Genomic DNA, 25829 nt, shown 5'->3' with positions numbered 1-25829 from the left:
AGCTGCCTCGGCCTCCCAAAGTGCTGGGATTACAGGCATGAGCCACTGTGCCTGACCAAAAGAAAAAATCTTTTATTTAAAGATTTTAATAAGTAGTGCACATTCATTACGTACAAAGTATAAAAAAGACAAAACATTACCTATAATTTCACAGACCAGAGCTAACTACTCTTGTGGTATATATCCTCGCAATATTTTGAAGACTTAAAAAATATGTGTGTATATTTATGTATACCATATATCTGTATCTGCAGTATATATTTATGTGTGTGGTTTTTTTTTTTTTTTTTAGACAGTGTCTTACTCTGTCACCCAGGCTGGAGTGCAGTGGCATGATCTTGGCTTACTGCAACCTTTGCCTCCCAGATTCAAGCCATTCTCCTGCCTCAGCCTCCCAAGTAGCTGGGATTACAGGCGTGTGCCACCACCCCTGGTTAATTTTTATGTGTTTTTGTAGAGATTGGGTTTCACCATTTTGGCCAGACTGGTCTTGAACTCCTGGCCTCATGTGATCTGCCCTCCTTGGCCTCCCAAAGTGCTTATAATCCCAAAGTGGGATTATAGGCATGAGCCACCACACTCGGCTGTACAGTTCTTTACCTAGCATTTCTTGCCATGTAAATATGAAAAAATGCTATGAAAAGAAATCAGTAAAATTTGAAAACTTAATTTTTAATCCCACACTATCATTTATTTAATTTTTCCTTCCCACATTTTTTTTTCTAGGTTAATAAAAAATAAAAATTGCTCTGGGTGTGGTGGCCCATGCCTGTAATCCTAGCACTTTGGGAGGCTGAGGTGGGTGGATTGCCTGAGCTCAGGAGTTTGAGACCAGCCTGGGGAACACGGTAAAACCCTGTCTCTACTAAAAATACAAAAAATTAGCCGCTGAGGTGGCATGTGTCTGTAATCCCAGCTATTGGGAGGCTGAGACAGAAGTATCACTTGAACCCGGGAGGGGGAGGTTGCAGTGAGCCAAGATCACGTCCTTGCACTCCAGCCTGGGCAACAGAGCAAGACTCCATCTCAAAAAACAAAACAACAACAAAAAACAAAAAACAAAAAAAAATTGCTAATTGTATATGAGAAGGCAAATAATGTCTTTTAAGTTTTGAAATGGGATGGTGGGTTTCTGATAGCTGAAAATTGAGAGAAAGGGCATTTATGCTTGTGCAACAAATAATACTGAAATATGTGTATATATAGAAAATTCATAGAGTAGGGGAAGAGATTTTGGGAAGGGATTTGGTTTTTTTCTTTTTTTTTTAAGATGAAGATGGAGTCTCGCTCTGTTGCCCAGGCTGGAGTGCAGTGGCGTGACCTCAGCTCACTGCAACCTCCGGCTCCTGGGTTCAAGCGATTCTCTTGCCTCAGCCTCCTGAGTAGCTGGGACTACAGGCGCCCGCCACCACACCCGGCTAACTTTTGTATTTTTAGTAGAGACGAGGTTTCACCATGTTGGCCATGCTGGTTTTGAACTCCTGAGTTCAGGCAGTCCGCCCTTCTCGGCCTCCCAAAGTGCTGGGATTACAGGCATGAGCCACCATGGTTGGCTGGGCAAAGGATTTGTGCCTGGAAAAAAAGGTTGATGTTAGTTCCTCTCTTGAATTGCTATAGTTCACTCATATAAATATAGATACTGAACTCTTATGTAAACTCATTATGTATGTGCTTTGGATATGTAAACTATTTGTTTAAAATATATTCATATACTTAAGCCAAATAACACCAGCAGATGCATACAAGAGCTACCTCTTGAATCATTTTATCTTGAACCTCACTTCCCAATGCAGAATAAATTGCTTCCTCATCCGTGTTCCCATAGTGTTGTATAAAAACCTGACCTCACAGTCTTATAGTTCCTAGTTCCTAGTCTCACTCATTAGAATGTGAATTCCTCAAAGGCAGAAGCTATATTTTAAACATCATTGGATCCCTAGCACTTACTACAGTTCTGGCATAGTTGTTTTTAATTGACTTTTCCTCTCTACAGCTGAGGAGGATGAGGACAAGGAAGATGATTTCCGAGCTCCCCTTTACAAAACAGTGGAGATCAAGGGCATCCAGGTGCGCATGAAATGGTGTGCCACCTGCCGCTTCTACCGTCCCCCTCGATGTTCCCACTGCAGTGTCTGTGACAACTGTGTGGAGGTAAGCACCCTAGGTGGGGTAAGACTTCATGCTTAACCTTCATTGTCTTCATCCTAACCATATAATAGATTCTTAGCTTTGGATGTGGTATAGTCCTGCCTACGTTGGCCACATGGTCCAGCTCTGTCACATGGTGTTAGTAATGACATAACAGGAGAGGCAGAGCATAAATATTATTGTAGGAGGGAAGCTTTAACTCAGTATGGGCATAGACTTTCTTTTTTATTTACTTATACTTTCTGTAGTGATGAGGTCTCCCTGTGTTGCTTGGACTGTCTCAAATTCCTGGCTTCAAGTGATTCTCATGCCCTGGCCTCCCAGAGTGCTGGGATTACAGGCATGAGCCATTGCACCAGCAGGGTGTAGGCTCTCTTGACACCAAGATTTATAGTTCTAGCCTTCTAGCTGTTGGCTCATCTTTGGTTATTTATCCTGGCTTTGAGTTTTCTCTTCCAGAAAATCATGCCATTGTGTTTCAATTTGTTGTAGTTCTTTTCCTGCCTGTCCTTCTGTATCCCTTGTCCTTTTTCCATTCCATTTTCATTTGGCTGTAAGCAGTTACCTGCCAAATTCTCCATCCAATCCTCTTATGAATCTTGATGTTTTTGCAAAGCCGCTGACATTCATCACTTTTAGAGTTCTTTGGTCACATAGGATAAGCTTTGAGAACTGGCCTTGGCCTTTTCTTTTTTTTTTTTTTAGAGGTGGGGTCTTGCTGTGTTGCCCAGTATAGTGGCTATTCACAGGCAGTCATCATAGTTCACTACAGCCTTGAACTCCTGGGCTCAAGCCCCAGCCTCCCAAGTAGCTGGGACTACAAGTGTGCACCACTACGGCTGGTTTGGCCTTGGCCTTTGACCAACCTCTGGAAGGTCTCCCTTGCAGATTTATAGAGCAAAATAAACTGGATTTAATTTTGAACTAATTGGTGACCATGATCATAAATTACTAAAACCAAAACTTAGCTGCCATTTGTTTCTTTTCTTGACAGAAGTAATTTAATGCTGTGGTCCAGGGATACCTCTCATCTGTCTCTTTTTGTCCCTAGGAATTTGATCATCACTGCCCCTGGGTGAACAACTGTATTGGTCGCCGGAACTACCGTTATTTCTTCCTCTTCCTCCTTTCCCTGACAGCCCACATTATGGGTGTGTTTGGCTTTGGCCTCCTTTATGTCCTCTACCACATAGAGGAACTCTCAGGGGTCCGCACGGCTGTCACGTATCCTTCAAGGCCTTTTAGGTTGTGGGACTGGAAGGGGGAGGAATGAGGGCTAAAGGGAAAATGGCTGCAGTAGGGGCTGGGGAAAGTGAGATCATGTTGCTCTGTTCTCCTTGATTGTTTGGCATCAGAATGGCAGTAATGTGTGTGGCTGGCTTATTCTTCATCCCTGTAGCTGGCCTCACGGGATTTCACGTGGTGCTGGTGGCCAGGGGACGCACAACCAATGAACAGGTATGGAGAGAAGTGACGAGAGACCCCTGAAGAGCAGGGCATGTGTCTTTAGCCCTCTGATTAGTGTGCAGTGTAGTGCTTCCACAAAGAGATGCTTAGTGAATACTTTTCATGATTATGTAGAGATTAATGGTAGGGAGTGAGGTAGTCCTAATTCCTCATGTAAGCATAGAGGCCATGTAAGAATAGAGGCCATTTCTCACATATACACCATGGAATACTATGAAGCCATAAAAAAGGATGAGTTCATGTCCTTTGTAGGGACATGGATGAAGCTGGAAACCATCATTCTGGGCAAACTGTTTCAAGGACAGAAAACCAAACACCGCATGTTCTCACTTATAGGTGGGAATTGAACAATGAAAACACTTGGACACAGGGTGGGGAACATCACACACTGGGGCCTGTTGTGGGGTGGGGGAGGGATAGCATTAGGAGATATACCTAATGTAAATGACGAGTTAATGGGTACAGCACACCAACATGGCACAGGTATACATATGTAACAAACCTGCATATTGTGCACATGTACCCTAGAACTTAAAGTATAATAAAAAAAAAGAAAATAAATTCTCAAAGAGATGCTAAGACAATAGAGATAAAGGCTGAATTTTGCCCTAAAATATCTTTTTTTTTTGAGACAGAGTCTCACTCTGTCGCCCAGGCTGGTGTCCAGTGGCGTGATCTTGGCTCACTGCAATCTCCGCCTCCTGGGTTCAAGTGATTCTTCTGCCTCAGGCTCCCCAGTAGCTGAGATTACAGGTGTGCATCACCACGCCCAGCTAATTTTTGTATTTTTAGTAGAGACAGGGTTTCACCATGTTGGCCAGGTTGGTCTCGAACTCCTGACCTCAGATGATCCACCCACCTCGGCCTCCGAAAGTGCTAAAATATCTTTTGTAACAAAATAATGTCTATCTCCAAAGAAACTCTTGGATGGTTTGGCATCATCACCTGAAATATCAATTGAGAGATCCAAACCAAACTGAAATTAGACAATATAGCATAAAGAATAAGATGATAGTTTTTTAAACAATACTCACCATAGAACTTGGTATCCAAATAATAGTATTCTTTATTTAGTTTGTCAAAAATTATATTAATAGTTTAAAGTGTGGCAAGACATATATGTATATGTATATATATGCTCATCATATGCATGTATTTAAGATCTTCCTGCAAAAAAAAAAAAAAAAAAGAGCCATTTCTTAGTTAACAGACATTTACTGTATGCCCACTGGATACTGGAGAATTTAGGCTCTCAGTTTATAGAAACAACAAAAGAGTTGGACTAGCCCTCAAGAAACTTATAGTGCTGCTTACAGGAAAGCAATGATTTTTGTGCATATAATAGTAGCTAACCTTAATTGCTTTTTTTTTCTTTTTTGAGACGGAGTATCGCTCTGTCACCCAGGCGGGAGCCCAGTGGCTGGGGCGCAGTGGCAGGATCTCGGCTCACTGCAACCTCTGCCTCCTGGCTTTGAGCAATTCTCCTGCCTCCGCTACCCAAGTAGCTGGGATTGCAGGTGCCTGACAGCACGCCCGGCTAATTTTTATATCTTTTTATAGTAGAGACAGGTTTTGCCACGTTGGCCAGGTTGGTCTCGAATTCCTGACCTCAGGTGATCCACTTGCCTCAGCCTCCCAAAGTGCTGGGATTACAGGTGTGAGCCACCATGCCCAGCCCTTAATTGCTTATTCTTTATCTTAGTTTTCAATATTTAGAAAGCTATCCCATTTTATATGAGGAAACTGAGGTTTTGGGTCAGCAACCATGAGGTAGACCTAGGATTTGAACTAAGGACTCTGACTGTAGATTCCCTGCTCTTAACCATAACATATATAAATTTCTTGTGTTTTACTCATTTGCGTATCCCTCAGATAGTGAGTGCACAATAATTTGTAATAGATTTGTATTTTGGCCTTTGGAAGTCAAGGTCTCATCTTCTTTTTTTTTTTTTTTTTTTGAGACGGAGTCTGGCTCTGTCGCCCAGGCTGGAGTGCGGTGGCCGGATCTCAGCTCACTGCAAGCTCCGCCTCCCAGGTTCACGCCATTCTCCTGCCTCCGCCTCCCAAGTAGCTGGGACTACAGGCGCCCGCCTCGTCGCCCGGCTAGTTTTTTGTATTCTTTAGTAGAGACGGGCTTTCACCGTATTAGCCAGGATGGTCTCGATCTCCTGACCTTGTGATCTGCCCGTCTCGGCCTCCCAAAGTGCTGGGATTACAGGCTTGAGCCACCGCGCCCGGCCTAAGGTCTCATCTTCTAACCTGGTATTTTTTTCCTCCCTCTAGGTTACGGGTAAATTCCGGGGAGGTGTGAACCCCTTCACCAATGGCTGCTGTAACAATGTCAGCCGTGTTCTCTGCAGTTCTCCAGCACCCAGGTACACCTATCCCTTTGGTCTAGTGTTTACCATTGGTCAGAACTTTTATCTTCTTTGGGCTTGTTCTGGTAAAGGAGGGATCTGGTGGGAGACAGCCTTTAGGAAGGGTTCTCTATCTTAGAATGGTAAGTACCTACATGACCATCCTTTAGTGCAGTGGTCCCTAACCTTTTTGGCAGTAGGGACCAGTTTCATGGGAGACGGTTTTTCCAGAGATGGGGGCTAGGGCGGGGTGGTTTCAGGATGAAACTGTTCCACCTCAGATCATGAGGCATTAGATTCTCATGGCTGGGTGTGGCGGCTTACACCTGTAATCCCAGCACTTTGGGAGGCCAAGGTGAGTGAATCACTTGAGGTCAGAAGTTTGAGTGCAGCCTGGCCAATATAGTGAAACCCCGTCTCTACTAAAAATACAAAAATTAGCTGGGCAAGGTGGCAGGCACCTGTAATCCCAGCTACTTGGGAGGCTGAGGCAGGAGAATAGCCTGAATCCGGGAGGCAGAGGTTGCAGTGAGCTGAGATCACACACATACAACCTAGATCCCTTGCATGTGTAGTTTACAACAGGGTTCTAGGGTTTGCGCTCCTAGGAGAATCTCATGCCTTCACTGATCTGACAGGAGGTGGAGCTTAGGTGGTAATGCTCGCTGGCCCACTGCTCACCTCCTGCTGTGTGGCCCAGTTCCTAACAGGCCACGAACCGGTACTGGTCTGTGGCCCAGGGGTTGGGGACCCCTGCTTTAGTGGACACTGTGAATTCCATTGATATTCTTCAGGTATTAAGGTAAATCTCCTTTGAAAATTGAGAGTGAATAAGATACACTCTAAAGTGCTTTCCTTGAGCTAGGTATCTGCTCAGAAAGGCCTAGTCTTGCTTCAGTCCTTCACAGAATCAAAGAAATCTGTTTATTGCTAAGTAAGTGATGACCAAAACTGCAATTACTTTTGCACCAACCTAATAAAAATGCTTTACGCAAACTGTAGATACTTGAAAATAAATGAATGAAAGCTCTCTCTCTTGACACTTAGGTATTTGGGGAGACCAAAGAAAGAGAAGACAATTGTAATCAGACCTCCCTTCCTTCGACCAGAAGTTTCAGATGGGCAGATAACTGTGAAGATCATGGATAATGGCATCCAGGGAGAGCTGAGGAGAACAAAGGTGAGGAATTTAGGGAAGTCAAGCTAGATAACATGGAAATCTAACTCAAGGCAAAGGGATGGAAGCTTGCTTTAGTTTGCTTTTTTTTTTTTCTTTTGAGACAGAGTCTTGCTCTGTTGCCCAGGCTGGAGTACAGTGGTGCGATCTCGGCTCACTGCAAACTCTGCCTCCCGTGTTCAAGCAATTCTCCTGCCTCAGCCTCCAGAATAGCTGGGATTACAGGTGCCTGCCACCTTGCCTGGCTAATTTTTGTATTTTTAGTAGAGATGGGGTTTTGCCATGTTGGCCAGGCTGGTCTCGACCCCCTGACCTCAGGTGATCCGCCCACCTTGGCCTCCCAAAGTACTGGGATTACAGTCATGAGCCACTGCGCCTGGCCCATATTTCTTACAGTGTTTATCACTTACTGATTTGTGTTAAAATTACTTCAATATAAATCTTGTTTTCTACATTGGCTTTTTTTTTTGAGAGGAAGTCTTGGTCTGTTACCCAGGCTGGACTCCTGTGGTATGATCTCAGCTCACTGCAACCTCTTCCTCCCAGGTTCAAGCGATTCTCATGCCTCAGCCACCCAAGTAGCTGGGACTACAGGCGCATGCCACCACGCCCTGCTAATTTTTGTATTTTTGGTAGAGGCAGGGTTTTCCTATGTTGGCCAGGCTGGTCTCGAACTCCTGACCTGAATTGATCCACCTCCCTCAGCCTCCCAAAGTGCTGGAATTACAGGCGTGAGCCACTGCACCTGGCCCTATATTAGATTTTAAGTTCATTAACAATAAAAAATGAATTCATTAATTTCCATGTCTTCATAGGACTTAGCAGCTTACAGCTAGATGGTAGGAGCTAAACAAGTAGTTGTTGGTTTAAATGGGCAAATAAGTGACAGAATTAAAACCTTTTTTTTTTTTGAGACGGAGTCTCACTCTGTCACCCAGGCTGGAGTGCAGTGGCCAGATCTCAGCTCACTGCAAGCTCCGCCTCCCGGGTTCACACCATTCTCCTGCCTCAGCCTCCCGAGTAGCTGGGACTACAGGCGCCGCCACCTCGCCCGGCTAGTTTTTTGTCTTTTTAGTAGAGACGGGGTTTCACCGTGTTAGCCAGGATGGTCTCGATCTCCTGACCTCGTGATCCGCCCGTCTCGGCCTCCCAAAGTGCTGGGATTACAGGCTTGAGCCACCGCGCCCGGCCTAAAACCTTTTTTAAACCTTTCTTCTGCCGGGTACAGTAACTCATGCCTATAATCCCAGCACTTTGCAAGGCTGAGGTGGGAAGATCGCTTGAGTTCAGGAGCTCAGCCTGGACAACATAGCAAGACTCCATCTCTAAAACAGACTAAAATAAAAAATAGAAAACTTTTCTGGCTGAGCACAGTGGCTCACGTCTGTAATCCCAGCACTTTGGGAGGCTGAGGTGGGTGGATCACCTGAGGTCAGGAGCTCAAGACCAGCCTGACCAACATGGAGAAACCCCATCTCTATTAAAAATATAAAATTAGTCGGGTGTGGTGGCCCTTGCCTGTAATCCCAGATACTTGGGAGGCTGAGGCAGGAGAACTGCTTGAAGCCGGGAGGTGGAGGTTGCAGTGAGCCGAGATCATGCCTGTTGCACTCCAGCATGGGCAACAAGAGCGAAACTCCATCTCAAAAAAAAAAAAAAAAAAAAAAAAATTAGCCAGGCGTGGTGGCACATGCCTGTAATTCTAGCTGATTGGGAGGCTGAGGCATGAGAACTGCTTGAACCTGCAAGCCAGAGGTTGCAGTGAGCCAAGATCACGCCACTGCACTCCAGCCTGGGTGACTGAGCAAGACTCCATTTAAAAAAAAAAAAAAAAAAATTTTCTTCATCTAATACTATACCCAAACTGATTCTTGTGCCTTGTCTTCCAGTCTGGTTTAGAAATATATGATAGGCAGTGGCTCATGTCTATAATCCCAACACTTTGGGTGGCCAAAGTGGGGTGGTATTGCTTGAGGTTAGGGGTTCAAGACCAGCTTGGGCAACATGGCGAGACCCCCGTCTCTACAAAATAAAGTAAAATAAATTAACTGGGTGAGGTGACATGTACCTGTAATCCCAGCTACTTGGGAGGCTGAGGTTGAAGGCTGAAGGCTCAAGGCTCAAGGGAGCACTTGAGCCTAAGAGTTGCAGGCTGCAGTGAGCCATGATCGTGCGTGCCACTGTACTGCAGCCTGGGCAAGAGTGAGACCTTGTCTCAAAAGAAAAAAAAAAAAAAGAAATACATGAGAATTGACTCCCAAATACCTCTCTCTTATACCAATTTAATACTTTGAGTTGCCGTAATGCTCAATTTCCAAATCTGACTATTCCCTCCCCTCATCAATCCAGTCTAAGGGAAGCCTGGAGATAACAGAGAGCCAGTCTGCAGATGCTGAACCTCCACCTCCTCCTAAGCCAGACCTGAGCCGTTATACGGGGCTGCGAACACACCTCGGCCTGGCTACTAATGAGGGTAAGGGCTGCCTTGATTTGTAAGATACTAGAACTAGGGGCAGGATTGAGAAGGTTATGAGCTTTAGAGGACATGCAAGGGCTGGGAGATATTTCTTGTGTTGTGACTTTAAATACCCAACAGGTGGTACTTGTGCCACTTTGCAACTGGAAGAGAAGAGATGCCATTTAGCTATTGGCAGTGATTGGGACTTTTGCCGGGAAAATGATCAGCCTCTAGGCAGACCAGAGAACATCATAGGACCTTTTTGGTGCATTTACCCACTCTGAGTTCTGGGCTGGTTTAAGTCTTTAGTCTTGATTTCAGCGAAGGGTATATCCCTACCTTGTCCTCTCCCTGTACTTAAGGAACCCTAGGCAGATAAAGTGAACCACTCATAGGCTAGACACAGTGGCTCACACCTGTGATCCCAGCACTTTGGGAGGCCAATGCAGGAGGATTGCTTGAGCCCAGGAGTTCAAGACCACCCTGGACAACATAGCAAGACTGTCTCTACAAAAAATAAAAAAAAAAATTAGCTGGGCATGGTGGCATATGTCTGCAATCCAGCTACTCAGGAGGCTGAGGTGGGAGGCTGAGGTGGGAGCCCAGGAGTTCAAGGCTCCAGTGAGCTATAATCGTGCCACTGCACTCCAGCGTGGACAGCAGAATGAGACCCTGTCTCTTAAACCAAAACACCGCTTGTAAAGTAGTGCCCCCTTGGCCTTTTTTCTTGCAGATAGCAGCTTACTGGGCAAGGACAGCCCCCCGACACCTACCATGTACAAGTATCGGCCGGGTTACAGTAGCAGCAGTACATCAGCTGCCATGCCGCATTCCTCCAGCGCCAAGGTACTGAGTACTCTAAGAGGTGGGGTAATAACATGCCAACTGACTGGACACAGTGGCTCATACCTATAATCCCAGCACTTTGGGAGGCCAAGGTGGGTGGATCACAAGGTCAAGGGATTGAGACCATCCTGGCCAACGTGGTGAAACTCCGTCTCTACTGAAAATACAAAAATTAGGCCAGGCATGGTGGATCACAAGGTCAGGAGTTCGAGACCAGCCTGGCCAATATGGTGAAACCCCATCTCTACTAAAAATACAAAAATTGCGGGATGCAGTGGCTCACGCCTGTAATCCCAGCACTTTGGGAAGCCAAGGCAGGCGAATCACGAGGTCAGGAGATCAAGACGACCCTGGCTAACACGGTGAAACCCTGTCTCTACTAAAAATACAAAAAAATTAGTCAGGCGTGGTGGCTGGTGCCTGTAGTCCCAGCTACTCGGGAGGCTGAGCCAGGAGAATGGCGTGAACCCGGGAGGCGGAGCTTGCAGTTAGCTGAGATTGCGCCACTGCACTCCAGCCTGAGACCTTGTCTCAAAAAAATAAATAAATACAGAAATTAGCTGGGCGTGGTGGTGGTGGAGCACCTGTAATCCCAGCTACTCAGGAGGCTGAGGCAGGAGAATCGCTTGAATCTGGGAGGTAGAGGTTGCAGTGAGCCGAGATTGCGCCACTGCACTCCAGTCTGGGCGACAGGGTGAGACTCCGTCTCAAAAAAAAAAAAAAAAGTTAGCTGGACGTGGTGGTATGTACCTGTAGTCCCAGCTACTCGGGAGGCTGCAGTGAGCCGAGATCCCACCGCTGGATTCCAGTCTGGTGACAGAGTGAGACTCCACCTCAAAAAAAAAAAAAAATTAAAAAAAGGTCGAGCATGGTGGCTCAAGCCTGTAATCCCAGCACCTTGGGAGGCCGAGGTGGGCAGACCACCTGAGGTCAGGAGTTTGAGACCAGCCTGGCCAACATGGTGAAACCCTATCTCTACTAAAAATACAAAAATTAGCTGGGCGTGGTGGCAGGCGCCTGTAATCCCAGCTACTTGGGAAGCTGAGGCAGGAGAATCGTTTGAACCTGGGAGGCTGAGGGTGAAGTGAGCCAAGATTGTGCCATCACACTCCAGACTGGGCGACAGGGTGAGACTGTGCCTCAAAAACACACACACATACACACAAAATACATGCCAACTGTTCTGGGAAAAAAAGATTAGGGGAAGGGAAGAGAAGAAAACAAAGGACATTTCACTAATTGTTGGCATTCGTGGAACTGAATCTCCTTGATACTGTGTCCTTCATCAGACTGGGCAATATAGCATAATAGATTAGTGCTTGATCTGAGTTTATAACCCAGTTCTGCCCACGGGCGAGATACTTAACCTTTGTACGCCTTGGTTTCTGTATCTGAAAATGAGATGATATTTGTTTGAATTCAGTTTTTCTTGCGGGATTAACCCACATAATGCATTTAAGAGTTCTAAGCATATTACTAGCACATAATCCTCTTTTTGACCAACTCCTTGGGCTCTGGGATCTAGCTTCTGTCACAAGAGGAGCACTAAGAGCCTGCTTTACTTTCTTCCTTAGTTGAGTCGTGGGGACAGCTTGAAGGAGCCAACCTCAATTGCAGAGAGCAGCCGTCATCCCAGCTACCGCTCAGAGCCCAGCTTGGAACCAGAGAGCTTCCGTTCTCCTACCTTTGGCAAAAGTTTTCACTTCGATCCACTATCCAGTGGCTCACGCTCCTCCAGCCTCAAGTCAGCCCAGGGCACAGGCTTTGAGCTGGGCCAGTTGCAATCCATTCGTTCAGAGGGCACCACCTCCACCTCCTATAAGAGCCTGGCCAACCAGACACGCAATGGAAGCCTATCTTATGACAGCTTGCTCACACCTTCAGACAGCCCTGATTTTGAGTCAGTGCAGGCAGGGCCTGAGCCAGACCCACCTTTAGGCTATACCTCTCCCTTCCTGTCAGCCAGGCTGGCCCAGCAACGGGAAGCTGAGAGACACCCACGTTTGGTGCCAACTGGCCCAACACACCGAGAGCCCTCACCAGTCCGTTACGACAATCTGTCACGCCACATTGTGGCCTCCCTCCAGGAACGAGAGAAGTTGCTGCGCCAGTCACCCCCACTCCCAGGCCGTGAGGAAGAACCAGGCTTGGGGGACTCAGGCATTCAGTCAACACCAGGCTCAGGCCATGCCCCTCGTACTAGTTCCTCCTCAGATGATTCAAAGAGATCACCTTTGGGCAAGACTCCACTGGGACGCCCAGCTGCCCCCCGTTTTGGCAAGCCAGATGGGCTAAGGGGCCGGGGAGTAGGGTCCCCTGAACCAGGCCCAACGGCCTCATACCTGGGCCGATCGATGTCTTACAGCAGCCAAAAAGCCCAACCTGGTGTTTCTGAGACAGAAGAAGTGGCCTTGCAGCCATTACTGACACCCAAGTAAGTATTAGTACTATCCTGACCCTTAGCCAATTTCAAATTGGCATACTGCTCTGCAAAAGCCATTAGGGCTTCTGTTGTACATCCTAATGTAGGTGGACCCATGGGTATCCTGGTAGCTCTTTATTTTCACTTTGACTCCACCTGCCTTCATGGGCAATTCCTGTTAAGAGACTGAAGATTAATACTTTTTCCACAATCCTATCTTCCTAAAAGTATTTGCCTGGGAGTAAGTACATGTTATAGCTGTTACTAGAGAGTAGTAGTAAATAGGAGAGATTGAGAATCAGGCTTATTTTAAGCAGAGCAATAAAGGGGAACGTTTGGGTAAGAAAGTATGGATATAGAAAAGAACATCATTTTTTTCTCTGAACCTTTGAAACTGTCTCCCTTTCCGATGTTTTGTGTCCCATTTCCTGACACCTGTCTCGTCTCTTCTTTCCAGAGATGAAGTACAGCTGAAGACCGCCTACAGCAAATCCAACGGGCAGCCCAAGAGCTTAGGCTCAGCCTCCCCTGGCCCAGGCCAGCCATCTCTCAGTAGCCCCACGAGGGGAGGAGTCAAGAAGGTGTCAGGGGTTGGTGGTACCACCTATGAAATTTCGGTGTGAGCCTTCGGCGCCTCCCCTCCCCAACGCCTCTGCGCCTACACCAAAGGGCCCCAGGTGGCCACCTTCCTTCCCTCAAGGGGCTCTCCTCCCCTGCATGGACATTTTTTAAACCACCAATTCCAAGAGGATGAGGAGTGTTTTCTAAAATGCAGTGGGCTTGGGGAGTCGGAGAGTTGGGGCCCTGAGACTGGGGTAGCAACCCCCTCCTCTTATCTTTTAAGACCTTCCCTTCCTTGATCCCTGGACCAGACTCAGTGGACATTTGTGCAATTGCTCGCCCTGGAGGGAACCAGATCATTTTTAAACCAGAAATAATTTTTTTTATTATTGTTACGGATTCTATTTTTTTCCTCTTCTGCATTACCAGGTGTGTGTGTACATATAATATATATATATATATATTATAAATATCAAAGAAATTATATATCTATCCTGGGATGGGAAAATGAGGGAGGGATACATATACAGAGGGGGATCTTACTCTTCCCATTCCTCAGACCAGCAGGAAAAGAGGGGAGACGTCAGTCTTTTCCCTGTGGTTCCCTCTCATTTGTTCCAGTTACTAAGGAAATAGCATCCTCTGTTGGTGCTAAGTGTGATTAGGAAGAAGCCTGGGGAGAGGCGAGTCTGGGATTTTGGTCACAAGAGGGGGGGACTTGGAGAGGAGAATTAGTTTTCTAGGTTCATTGGCATTTAGTTTCCCTAGGAAAGGGGTCAAAACTTCAAGACACTGGTGGTGGGGGGAGATCAGGAAAATAACTTGGCCTAGCTCAAACAATGTTGGATAATCTCCTCCTTGTGGGAGAGGGATTTGAGTGGGCTCCTTCTACTGGCCCCTTGGAGCCTCCCCTAGCTTACACAGTTAACTTGATTTTAAAATCCAAGGCCAGGAGAGAAGAATCCAAAAAGCAATATTTTTCATCACATGCCAAAAACGGGGGATAGAGAGAAGGAGTGGTAGGCCTAGGCCCCTCCAATTGTCCCTTGGGGGTTACCCCTCAGCCCACCTCACTATGGTGCTGGGTAGAGGGGATACCTGGGTTCTAACCTCTAAATAGGGGAGATCCCAGCCTCCACAAAGAGGCCCTTTTATTTTTTATTCTGATTAGCCATTTTAAACCAGCGAGGAATAAAAAGAAATCCTGATCTAACCAGCGCCCCCTGACTTGTGTTATTTTGTCTGGTTGAGACAAGGTGAACAATTTCTGGTGGGAAGTTACCACAGTGACAACCTCATAAGCTTCTCTGGTCCCAGCCCTTCTTTAGGCAAGACTATAATGAAATTAGCCACTTAAAACAACAACTACTAAAAAAATAGAGACCGAGTACGGTGGCTCACGCCTGTAATCCCAGCACTGAGGGAGGCTGAGGCAGGAGGATCACATGAACCCAGGAGTTCCAGGCCAACCTTGGCAACATAGAGACTCAATTTCTAAAAACAACAGGTCCTGTTTTTATTTGGGTAATTTAATTAAAAAATACCTGGAAAAAAAGTCTCTTGAAACCACCAAAGCTGTTATTTGAAAGCTCAGAGAACTCTTAAAAGTTGTTTCTTTCTTTCTTTTAAGAGACAGAGCCTCATTCTGGTTGCTTAGGCTGGAGGGCAGTGGCACAATCAGATCACTATACCCTCAAACTCCTGGCCTCAAGGGTCTTCCCACCTCAACCTTCTGAGAAGCTAGGACTTAACAGCAGCATGCCACCATGCTTAGCTTTTTTTTTTTCAGTAGAGATGGGCTCTCGACCAGTTTTGCCCAGGCTGGTCTCGAACTTCTGGCCTTGAGCAATCCTCCTGCCTTGGCCTCCCAAAGCGTTGGGATTACAGGCATGAGCCACCATGCCCAGCTACAGCTTTTTTTTTTTTTTTTTTTTTTGAGATGGAGTCTCGCTCAGTCGCCCAGGCTGGAGTACAGTGGCATGATCTTGGCTCACTGCAAGCTCCGCCTCCCGGGTTCACGCCATTCTGCCTCAGCCTACCAAGCAGCTGGGACTACAGGCGCCCGCCGCTATGCCTGCCTAATTTTTTGCATTTTTGGTAGAGACGGGGTTTCACCGTGTTAGCCAGGATGGTCTCGCTCTCCTGATCTCATGATCCACCCGCCCCCGCCTCCCAAAGTGCTGGGATTACAGGTGTGAGCCACCGCGCCCAGCCTACAGTTGTTTTTTTAATATAGGATTTAGTCTCTGGAAAGTAAAGCTAATTTTGGAAACAGCCAAAGGTGAGATAGATATGAAAGCCTGTTGAAAGCAGGTTAACTAGATACTGGTGTCAGTTCAATTAGATAGACTTGTCTTCTATTGGACAAAAGCTGTGCTCTTAATTTTCAGTAGGTATCCTTAGACACTAAATCTCAAGCAGTTGGCCAGAACCCTTTAATTACTCAAAATGTAAGAATATAAACTCTTATTTGGGTGCGGTGGCTCACGCCTGTAATCCCAGCACTTTGGGAGGCTGAGGTGGGTAGAGCACTTGAGGTCAGGAGTTCAAGACCAGCCTGGACAACATGGTGAAACCCCATCTGTACTAAAAATGCAAAAATGAGCTAGGTATTGGTCACGGGTACCTATAATCCTGGTTATTTGGGAGGCTGAGGTGAGAGAATCACTTGAACCCAGGAGGCACAGGTTGCAGTGAGCTGAGATTGCACTACTGCACTCCAGCGTGGGTGACAGAGCAAGACTCTGTCTCCAAAATTAATTTAAAAAAAAAAAATATATATATATATATATATACACAAAAATTAGCCAGGCATGGTGGCACGCACTTGTAGTCCCAGCCACTTGGGAGGCTGAGGTTGCAGTGAGCCGAGATCACGCCACTGCATTCCTGCGTAACAGAGTGAGACTCTGTCAAAAAACAAACAAACAAACAAAACCCCCAGCAAACTCTTATTCTGAAATCTGGATTTACACCAGTTGAATGAGTGGTTTTCCACCCACTGATTCAGGAACAACCTTGGCTTTCACAGCAACAGATTTTAACTGTGTGTTAAATTTAAAGTCAGGTTACATTAATTCAAGTTTTCTCATGAATGTTTTCAGTTACCTAACCAGCTGGAAAAACTAAAGGTTTTTCTTTTTTTCTAACATTTTGATAGGTTAGGTTACATTTTGTTGCTGTTTTAGAAATGTTTTCACATCAGCTAAGTAACTTTATTGTCTTAACTAAGGAGTGAAGCAGGTCAAAAGTTATTGTAAAGAGAAGAGAAGCATTTACCTTTGCTTGCCAGAAGTTCATTTCAAAAGATCACAGGCTTCTGACCTAAGAACCAATCTTGTTGAAATACATGGGTGACTGTCCATGTGTTTTCAGTTGGCTATTCTGTTTCAACACATAATTGACCTAGAATACACCGTTGAGCCCTACCTGGATCAGCTCTTCAGATGGAGCCTGAGATCACCCAGGCACCTGGTTCTCAACATAACGGGCAGAGTGTTCTGTGTCTGCTGTGGAGTATTAGTAAGCTTGGGTCATTTTTCATGTTGGTTGGTTCCCTGCATAATGTAATGACAAGACCCAAATCCCCTCAAGTCTTAGCAATGCCTTGTCTTAAATCCTGACTCACAGAAAGGCACATACCTCTTAACAGCAGTCACACTTCAGCCAGTTTGATAAATGTAATTTTTTTTTTTTTTTAAGAAAAAACAGAACAAGTCCTAAATCAGACAACTTGCACAAGAGAGAGAGAAGAAAATTGTAAGCTTCCTGGGAGATGTCCATGAGAAAACCAACTAGGATAAGCCTACAAAAGCATGTCCCTCTCTCTCCTAATGTACTTAGTCTCAACTGAGCCCAACAGGAGCTGGTCTCTGTCCCAGCTGCAGGATGCTCCCAAGGCAGTGTCCAGGAGCCTGGAAGGCAGCTTTTGTCAGCAGGTTCAGTACAGCAGGAAAAGCCATCCTGGCAAAGAGTCCAGTGGTCCTGTTAGCGTAGGCTGCTGCTGCTGCTGGCTTGGGAGCTGCCCATACCTGGGTGGTCTGGACTATGCCGGTTCTGGGAGAGAAAGAAGGAGGGGTAAGAACAACTAGGAACTAGCCTTGGCTTTGATCAGGCTGTACAGGAGAAACCTGCAACCTGCCTTGGGTTTTCAATCTTGGGTCCAACCTGAGGCAAAGAACTCTTTAGGGTATTTAGGACAGGGGTGAGATCTAGGGAAACTCACTGGGTTGTGGCAATAGGCCTCTACTCTACCTTCTTTTTCTTCTTCTCTTTCTTCTTCCTTTTCCGTTCAGGATCCTCTTCTTTTTTCTTTTTCTTCTTCTTGTGATCTGAATCAGATGGTGTTTCTGTAGGAGACATTAGGTACCTATCACCTGTAAAGCTTAAAATCCTCTGCTGTTATGAACCACTGAAAACTACAGGAAAATCCCAAATCAGGGGCAACTGCTTTTGTCCAAATGGCCAGAAGGGATACAGAGGTGCTGCTACAGTCCTTGTCCCAAGTCCCAAGAGACCACAGTACATTGGTTTCCTCTTCAGGGGAATTTAGGAGTCCAGAGCTCCATACTGAACTTAACTGGGTTTACCTATGGAAGTTCAAACCAGATTCAGGTCAGGTTTTTTTTTCTTGGTTTGAATAGAACTGCTTCTTACCTGGGGGGACAGGATCCTGGGTACGGCTCTGTTTATGCTTGTGCTTATTCTTCTTCTTGGGAGGCTGAATATGCATCAGACGACACTGCTCTGGCAACTGAAGGAACCAAAGGAAGGTCCAGGTGAGTAGAGGGAGGAAATCTCTCCTCCTCCTATCATCCGTTCTGCTCCATTATGAAGGAACAGACTTGGACAGAAAAACCATCTCCATGTTTAGGCCTCCCCATTTGCCTTCTTCCTCCAACAGGACTCACCGGGCCAGTGTGGAGGCGGAAGCCGGCCAGCATGGTCCCTGTGATAGGATTAAAAGAGCTACTGAGAATAGGGGGCTTCTCAATGAGAGAGCGGAGGCTGCTATTATCATGGGAACCAGGCAAATCAATCATCCCTGGCAGGTCAGGCAGGAAGTTACTTAGCTTCTCCTTCACCTTCTTCCCACAGAATTTATTATAGGCTTGTTCCAAGTTGTAGTGTGTGATCAGATTTGTGCTGCCCGTCAGCTCTGTGCTACCTAGACAACGCAGAATAAAAATAAAAAAAGATCAGTCTTCAAAGTAGACCCAGGGAGTGAAGGACTATATATTAACCTAAATAAGGAATTTTTAAGTGCAGATTTTAAAATTTAAAATTTATTTTTAAAGAAACAGAGCAGGCCGGTCACGGTGGCTCTTGCCTGTAATCCCAGAACTTTGGGAGGCCGAGGCGGGCGGATCATGAGGTCAGGAGATTGAGACCATCCTGGCTAACACAGTGAAACCTTGTCTCTACTAAACATACAAAAAATTAGCTGGTTGTGGTAGCATGTACCTGTACCCAGCTATTTAGTAGGCTGAGGCAGGAGAATCACTTGAACCTGGGAGGTGGAGGTTGCAGTGAGCTGAGATTGCGCCACTGCACTCCAGCCTGGGCGACAGTGAGCCTCTTGTCTCAGAAAAAAAAAGAAAAACACAGCAAAAGTAAATAACATGAAAAATATAATACAACACAATGGTAGCTTCCAATGGGAAGGGGAAAAACAGGCAAAAATCCAACAGGGCAGAGACAGGAACTGCTCTAGTCCAATGAAGGAGACACTCTACTCTCTTAGATTAACTAGAGTTGATTTACATGCTTGCTTGCTTCATGGTAAATGCTGTTCTGAGTGCTTCTCATAAAATGTACTAGTGAAAAATAATATTCTCTGCAACAGCCAGGAAAATACTACCTCACAGCTTAGCTACAACCATGCTAAGGGGGCTAAATATGACCCAGTGACTTAAGGGTCTTGTCAAGGACATATTTTTGTACTAGCAAGAAACACTAATCACCTTTACATAAGAAAAGAACTGGGAGATTTTTCTAGCTACCACTGCCTAAATTGTTACCAACATCTTTATTCTTCCTCATGATACTGAGTATGATGCCTTGCCTAAAAGGAATAAATGTTTTTTGTTTTTGAGACGGGAGTTTTGCTCTGTTGCCTCGGCTGGAGTGCAGCGGGGTACGATCTTGGCTCACTGCAACCTCCACCTCCCGGGTTCAAATGATTCTCCCACCTCAGCCTCCCAAGTAGCTGGGATTACATGCACGCACCACCATGCCTGGCTAATTTTTGTATTTTTTTTTTTTTTTTTTAGTAGAGATGGAGTTTCATCATGTTGGCTAGGCTGGTCTTGAACTCCTGACCTCAAGTGATCCACCCGCCTCGACTTCCCAAAGTGCTGGGATTACAGGTGTGAGCCACCATGCACGTCCAGGAAGAAATGTTTTATTAGAAGTCAGTCAACTAATGACCAGGTGAGGTGGCTCACGCCTGTAATCCCAGCACTTTGGGAAACCAAGGCGGTCAGGAGTTCAAGACCAGCCTGGGCAATAGTGGCGCACACCTGTAATCCCTGCGAGACGGAGGTTGCAGTGAGCTGAGATCAGGCTACTGCACTCCAGTCTGGGTGTGAGAGTGAGACCCTGTCTCAAAAAACAAAAAAAACAAGTCAGGCAACTAGAATTATTCTGGCTGTCTTCCATGCCTCAGTTTCCTCTTATCTGTGGAATGGAATAATAGCTATCTTACATACACATCATTTTATCCCAAGGTGCAAATGAAAATATACTAAAAAGCATAAAGTATCAGGCCTGGCACAGTGGTTCATGCCTGTAATCCCGGCACTTTGGGAGGCCAAGGAAGGCAGATCACTTGAGGTCAGGAGTTCGAGACCAGCCTGGCCAACATGGTGAAACCTCATCTCTACTAAAAATACAAAAATTAGCTGGGTGTGGTGGCATGCGCCTGTAGTCACAGCTACTTGGGAGGCTGAGGCAGGAGAACTCCTTGAACCCGGGAGGCGGAAGTTGTGGTGAGCTGAGTTTGCACCACTGCACTCTAGCCTGGGTGGGAGAGTCAGATTCCATCTCAAAAAAAAAAAAAAAAAAAGTATTATATATATGCAAGGCACTATCTATATAAATATTGCATGTCTGACTTTTTAAAAAATATATACATTTATTAGTAACTTAATAAGGAAGAAATGGCTAACTACAACTTCATTTGTAATTATGATAGACACAGAGGGGTACAAATGACAAAAATGGCTTGTTTATAATCATTCACTCGGGAAAACAGGTACTGAACTGTAAGCTCCTTGGAGGCACAGACAATGTCTTGTTCATTCATGTATCGCTAGTGCCTAGTACAGTACACACATTAGGTGCTTAATAAATACTTATTAAATAAACAAGACACTTTCCCTCTATACCGCTAGGCCTTATTTCACCCTTTTCCTTCCCTTTACTACCAAACAACTCAGCAGACTGAGCGAGGGTAATGGCAGGAGACCCAATGTCACAGTATCTCTCCTCATAACTCTGGGGACTGCCTCTTGCCATTACAATCTTCTGAATTTCCCCTGCTCCGCCAGCTCTCCTCTGTCCAGATGGTTATCCTTAAGACCCAGGTGAGAAGGCAGTCTGGGTTTTTTCTAAACTTGAGAGTTCAAATTCCAGTTTCAACTACTCTACAAGCATTATTTTTAATTTTTATTTATTTATTTTTTGAGATGGTATCGCTCTGTCACCCAGGCTGGAGTGCAATGGCATGATCTTGGCTCACTGTAATCTCTGCATCCTGGGCTCAAACTATTTTCCTGCCTCAGCCTCCCAAGTAGCTGGAACTACATGTATACACTGCCATGCTGGGCTAATTTTTATACTTTTTGTAGAGACAGGGATCTCCCTATGTTGCCCAGACTGGTCTTGAACTCCTAGACTCAAACAATCTGCCTGCCTCAGCCTCCCAAAGTGTTAGGATTACAGGCATGAACCACCCTGCCCAACAAGATTAAAAAAAAAAATTTTTTTTCTGTTTTGAAATTCCAAACCTTGCCAACATCACTCATGGCTTCTCTATTTCAATCCATGGCACCCACATGTTCCAGATATTTTTGGAAAGCAGTACTCCTCGGTTCACAAATCTTAATGGTTTCTTTTTGCCCTCAGGAGAATGCTCAAATTCCTTTTGACTGGCACTCAAGGCTAATTACATCTTACTCCAACTTAGCTTTGGGGCCTCATCAACCACTACTCCTCTATGCAAAATTTCTGATCTGTCCAAATGAATCTCCCTATCACCTCAAAAATACACCGCTCACATTATTTCATTTTAGGAAAATTCTTCCTAATTTTTCTTCACCAACATGAATTATTCAAGGTCTAGCTCAAGTGACATTTTATTCTTACTGTCATTTTGGATAGCAACACACTTTGAAAACCATTAGATAGTTCTTAATATTGATGGCTAAGATATTGTTAATTGCTGTTGTGAGGTATGAGCACAAAATGAGATGGAGTTGACAGGAAATATAGTCACTATCCTTAAACCACAAATTTTACATTCCTAACTAAACTCCTTGAAAAGCAATGACCAGCATTACTAATCTCTCTCTCCATCTCACCCTCCTCATACACCCAGCATTTGCCCAGAACAGATATTCAATCTGTCAACTGACTGATACAAATAGCTACAATCAGAATAGGGAAGGCAAAAGAAAGATTAAAAGAAACTGCTGGTGGACATCAATCACTAACTAATCAAAGGGATGTCAACTTCTCCATGTTTCAGTTTTTTCAATTATAAAATGTAGATAATAATCCTACCTCAAAGAGCTATTCTAAGTATTAAATACTACTTCATATAAGTGTGTTGTGAACTTTGAAGTACCATACCAATATCTGTCGCTACTTCCCTCAAGTCATGATGCAGAAATAAGACTTGAGACAATGAAAGGCATCTGGGAGGCCAGGCGTGGTGGCTCACACCTGTAATCCTGGCACTTTGGGAGGCCAAGGTGGGTGGATCACCTGAGGTCGGGAGTTTGAGATCAGCCTGACCAACAGGGAGAAACCCCGTCTCTACTAAAAATAAAAAATTAGCTGGGTATGGGGGCGCATGCCTGTGATCCCAGCTACTTGGGAGGCTGAGGCATGAGAATTGCCTGAACCTGGGAGGTGGAGGTTTCAGTGAGCCAAAATTGCGCCACTGCACTCCAGCCTGCGCAACAAGAGCAAAACTCTGTCTCAGGAAAAAAAAAAAAAAAAGAGAGAGAGAAAGGCAGCATCTTGGAGACCAAACATGTCCAAAACAACTCTTGATTTCCACCTCTTCAAACTTGTTCCTTCCTCATCTTCCAAGTCTCCGTACCCATACACCCAATTATTCAAGCTGAAAACTTAAAAAGGCATCAATTCCTCTATCTCCTTCACTTCTATATACAATATATATTTTTAACTGAGACAGCTTCTTCCTCTATCATCTAAGCTGGAACACAGTGGCACTGTACTCCACTCAACTGCAGCCTCAACTTCCTGGGCTCAAGTGATTCTACCACCTCAGCTTCCTAAGTAGCTGAGACTACAGGTGTACGCTGCTATCCCTAGCTAATTTACTTTTATTTTTTGTAGAGATGGGGTCTCATTATGTTGCCCAGGCTGGTCTCAAACTTTTGGGCTCAAGTAGTCCTCCCACCTCAGCCTCCCAAAGTGCTGGGATTACTGGCGTTAGCCACAGTGCCTGGCCCTATATTTAGCTTCTCAGCTCTACGTCTAACACCCTGTATCCATTTACTTCTCTAAATAAGTACATTTGACCAAGTTCCTATGTTAAAATGGCTTTCCTTGGCTAGGCACAGTGGCTCAGGCCTATAATCCTAGCACTTTGGGTGGCCAAGGCAGGAGGACTGTCATTGGCCAGGAGTTCAAGACCAGCTTGGGGGCCGGGCGCGGTGGCTCAAGTCTGTAATCCCAGCACTTTGGGAGGTCGAGACGGGCGGATCACGAGGTCAGGAGATCGAGACCATCCTGGCTAATATGGTGAAACCCCGTCTCTACTGAAAAAAAAATATGAAAAACTAGCCGGGCGAGGTGGCGGGCGCCTGTAGTCCCAGCTACTCCGGAGGCTGAGGCAGGAGAATGGCGTGAACCCGGGAGGTGGAGCTTGCAGTAAGCTGAGATCCGGCCACTGCACTCCAGCCTGGGTGACAGAGCAAGACTCCATCTCACAAAAAAAAAAAAAAAAAAAAAAAAAAAAAGACCAGCTTGGGCAACACAGTAAGACTCAGTCTCTACAAAAAATTTTTAAGTTAGCCAACTGTGGTGGCGCATGCCTGTAGTCCTAGCTACTTGGGAGGCTGAGGTGGGAGGACAGCATGAGCCTAGGAATTGGAGGTTACAGTGAGCTATGACTGTACCACTGCAGTCCAGCCTGGGTGACACAATGAGACCTTGTCTCTATAAAAAATTGTTTTAAATGGCTTCCTTTTGTATTTACAATCTAAATGCCTTTATTGCTTTATAAAAGCCTCTGCCTAACTCTCCCAGCTTCATCTCTCTCCTAACATTCTTTCCTTTTGTTCACTTCACTGGAGTCCAACTGATTTTCTGTCCCTCAGATATTCTAAGCTTTTTCTCACATCAGGGTTTCTGACCTCATTTCCTGTATCTAGAATTATCTCTCCCTCCTGTCCATAGCTGGCTGGCCCTTTGTCTATGCTTACATTTTAGTTCAAATGTTAGCTATGTGGAGAGAGCATCTCTGGCCACTCTAACTAAAGTAGTTCTGCCCCTCAATTTTTTTTTTTTCTTTTAAGAGACAGGGTCTCATCTGTTGCCTAGGCTGGAGTGCAGTGGCACAATCTTGGTTCACTGCAGCCTTGACCTCCTGTGTTCAAGCAATTCTCCTCCCTTAGTCTCCTGAGTAGCTGGGACTACAGGCAAGCACTACCACGGCCGGCTAATATTCTATGTTTTGTAGAGACTGGGTCTCGCCATGTTGCCCAGGCTGGTCTCAAACTCCTGGGCTCAAGGGATCCTCCTGCCTCGGCCTCCCAAAGCGCTGGGATTACAGGCGTGAGCAACGCGCCTGGCCACCTTCAATTCTTTATCATGTTTTCTCTTCCTAGCATTAACCACTCTCTGACATTATCTTGTTTACAATGCCTCCTACACTGAAATGTACATTCCAAAAAAGGCAAGCATCTTGTCAGTCTTGTTCACAACTGTATCTCCAGCATTTAGAAAAGTGCTTGGTACATAGGTACTCAACAAAATAATTTTTTGAATGAAAAGAGTTTGGTTCGATTCTTACCCCTTCTTTGATGAGACCAGGAAACGTGGAAACCTTAGAAGGAAGAGTGGCACTTGCCCCAAACCCACAGCAAGTCTGTGGGAGACTTGTAACTAAAACTTTGGGTCCCCAAAGATATTAAATCAGGCCTCTCAAGTTCCAAACTCAAACTGTTGATTTTTTGTTTGTTTGTTTTTGTTTTGAGACGGAGTCTCGTTCTATAGCCCAGGCTGGAGTGCAGTGGAGCAATCCCGGCTCACTGCAACCTCAGCCTCCCGGGTTCCGAGAGCTGGAATTAAAGGTATAAGCCACCACGTCCAAATAATTTTTGTATTTTTAGTAGAGACAGAGTTGCATCATGTTGGCCAGGCTGGTCTCGAACTCCTGACCTTAGGTGATTAACCCGCCTCCGCCTCCCAGAGTGTTGGGATTACAGGCGTGAGCCACTGCGCCCAGCCCTAGATCATTTTTTAGGGCGACATAAACCAGTGTCAGGAACAGAGCCTGGACATGGTGCAAAAGACAGTCACGGAGATGCACTACCCCCCTCCCCGCCATTCATCCCTTTGGTTGAATTCAACTCATCCTGGTTGAATTCAAGTCATCTCTCTGCTTGTGAATCCTAACAGCCCTTTCGACTTAGGGCTCCACAGGCAGGGTATGCGTTGCCTAGGTTACCTCGCACCTCCGTTAGCTGGCTGAGAGCCACGCCCAACACCTCCTCTCTAAGATTTGATTGGCTGGCTTTGGCAAGGCCGAGTACTCACCTGGCAGTTCCCTCATGAGGTAAAAAGGGCCACAGCCAGCTCCTGACTTGTCTGCGCCGGGAGGGGCCGTGGCCGCGGTGGGAGGCGGAGCCGTGCCGGGTCCCCCGCCAGGAGGAGGCGGTGGCGGGGGTGGAGGCTTTCCTGGTCCGAAGCCGAGTGCGGTTGGGGGCGGTGGTGGGTCAGCCTGAGCCCCAAACAGTGCCGTGAAATTCTCCATCGTCCCCTCCGCCCCGGCTCTGTCTCGGTGTCTGGCGTTGGTAATTTTCATTGGACAACGCTTTTAAGGAGTAGCCCCCTCCTTCTCAAGGAACCGCTTGTCATTGGATACCTCAGGCACCGCCTACCTTGTTTCAGCAACTACTTCCGTCGCCCTCTGTG

General features: G+C 45.9%; 2 protein-coding genes across 4 annotated transcripts in view; one reads left to right on the top strand and one right to left on the bottom strand.

The window, feature by feature from the left end:
- The window catches only part of ZDHHC5 (zinc finger DHHC-type containing 5), a 36159-nt gene extending 21510 nt beyond the window's left edge, over positions 1-14649 (top strand). For 2 of the 3 annotated variants that reach the window (XM_030917836.1, XM_030917837.1), the window contains exons 4-12: positions 1994-2151; positions 3200-3372; positions 3504-3606; positions 5899-5990; positions 7020-7152; positions 9499-9622; positions 10341-10453; positions 12028-12887; positions 13333-13831. In XM_030917836.1, the coding sequence (XP_030773696.1) occupies positions 1994-2151; positions 3200-3372; positions 3504-3606; positions 5899-5990; positions 7020-7152; positions 9499-9622; positions 10341-10453; positions 12028-12887; positions 13333-13498 (1922 nt within the window). In that variant the 3' untranslated portion in view covers positions 13499-13831. Of the gene's footprint in view, positions 1-1993; positions 2152-3199; positions 3373-3503; positions 3607-5898; positions 5991-7019; positions 7153-9498; positions 9623-10340; positions 10454-12027; positions 12888-13332 lie in introns of all 3 variants that reach the window. The other variant, XM_010382806.2, reaches the window with a different exon arrangement.
- Positions 14650-17102: 2453 nt separating this feature from the next.
- On the bottom strand, positions 17103-25809 carry MED19 (mediator complex subunit 19). Its single transcript, XM_010382805.1, has 5 exons — positions 25452-25809; positions 18347-18603; positions 18093-18189; positions 17691-17785; positions 17103-17492 (listed from the first exon to the last, which is right to left on the bottom strand). Exons 1-5 carry the CDS (start codon positions 25717-25719, stop codon positions 17424-17426), a joined length of 786 nt encoding a protein of 261 aa, XP_010381107.1. The 5' UTR covers positions 25720-25809; the 3' UTR covers positions 17103-17423.
- Positions 25810-25829: the final 20 nt, after the last annotated feature.

Source organism: Rhinopithecus roxellana, chromosome 15 (assembly GCF_007565055.1).
Source record: "Rhinopithecus roxellana isolate Shanxi Qingling chromosome 15, ASM756505v1, whole genome shotgun sequence".
In the NCBI taxonomy this organism is placed as follows: Eukaryota; Metazoa; Chordata; class Mammalia; order Primates; family Cercopithecidae; genus Rhinopithecus; species Rhinopithecus roxellana.
Note: the sequence above shows the minus strand (reverse complement) of the source record. Positions and strands in the feature narration are given on the sequence as shown.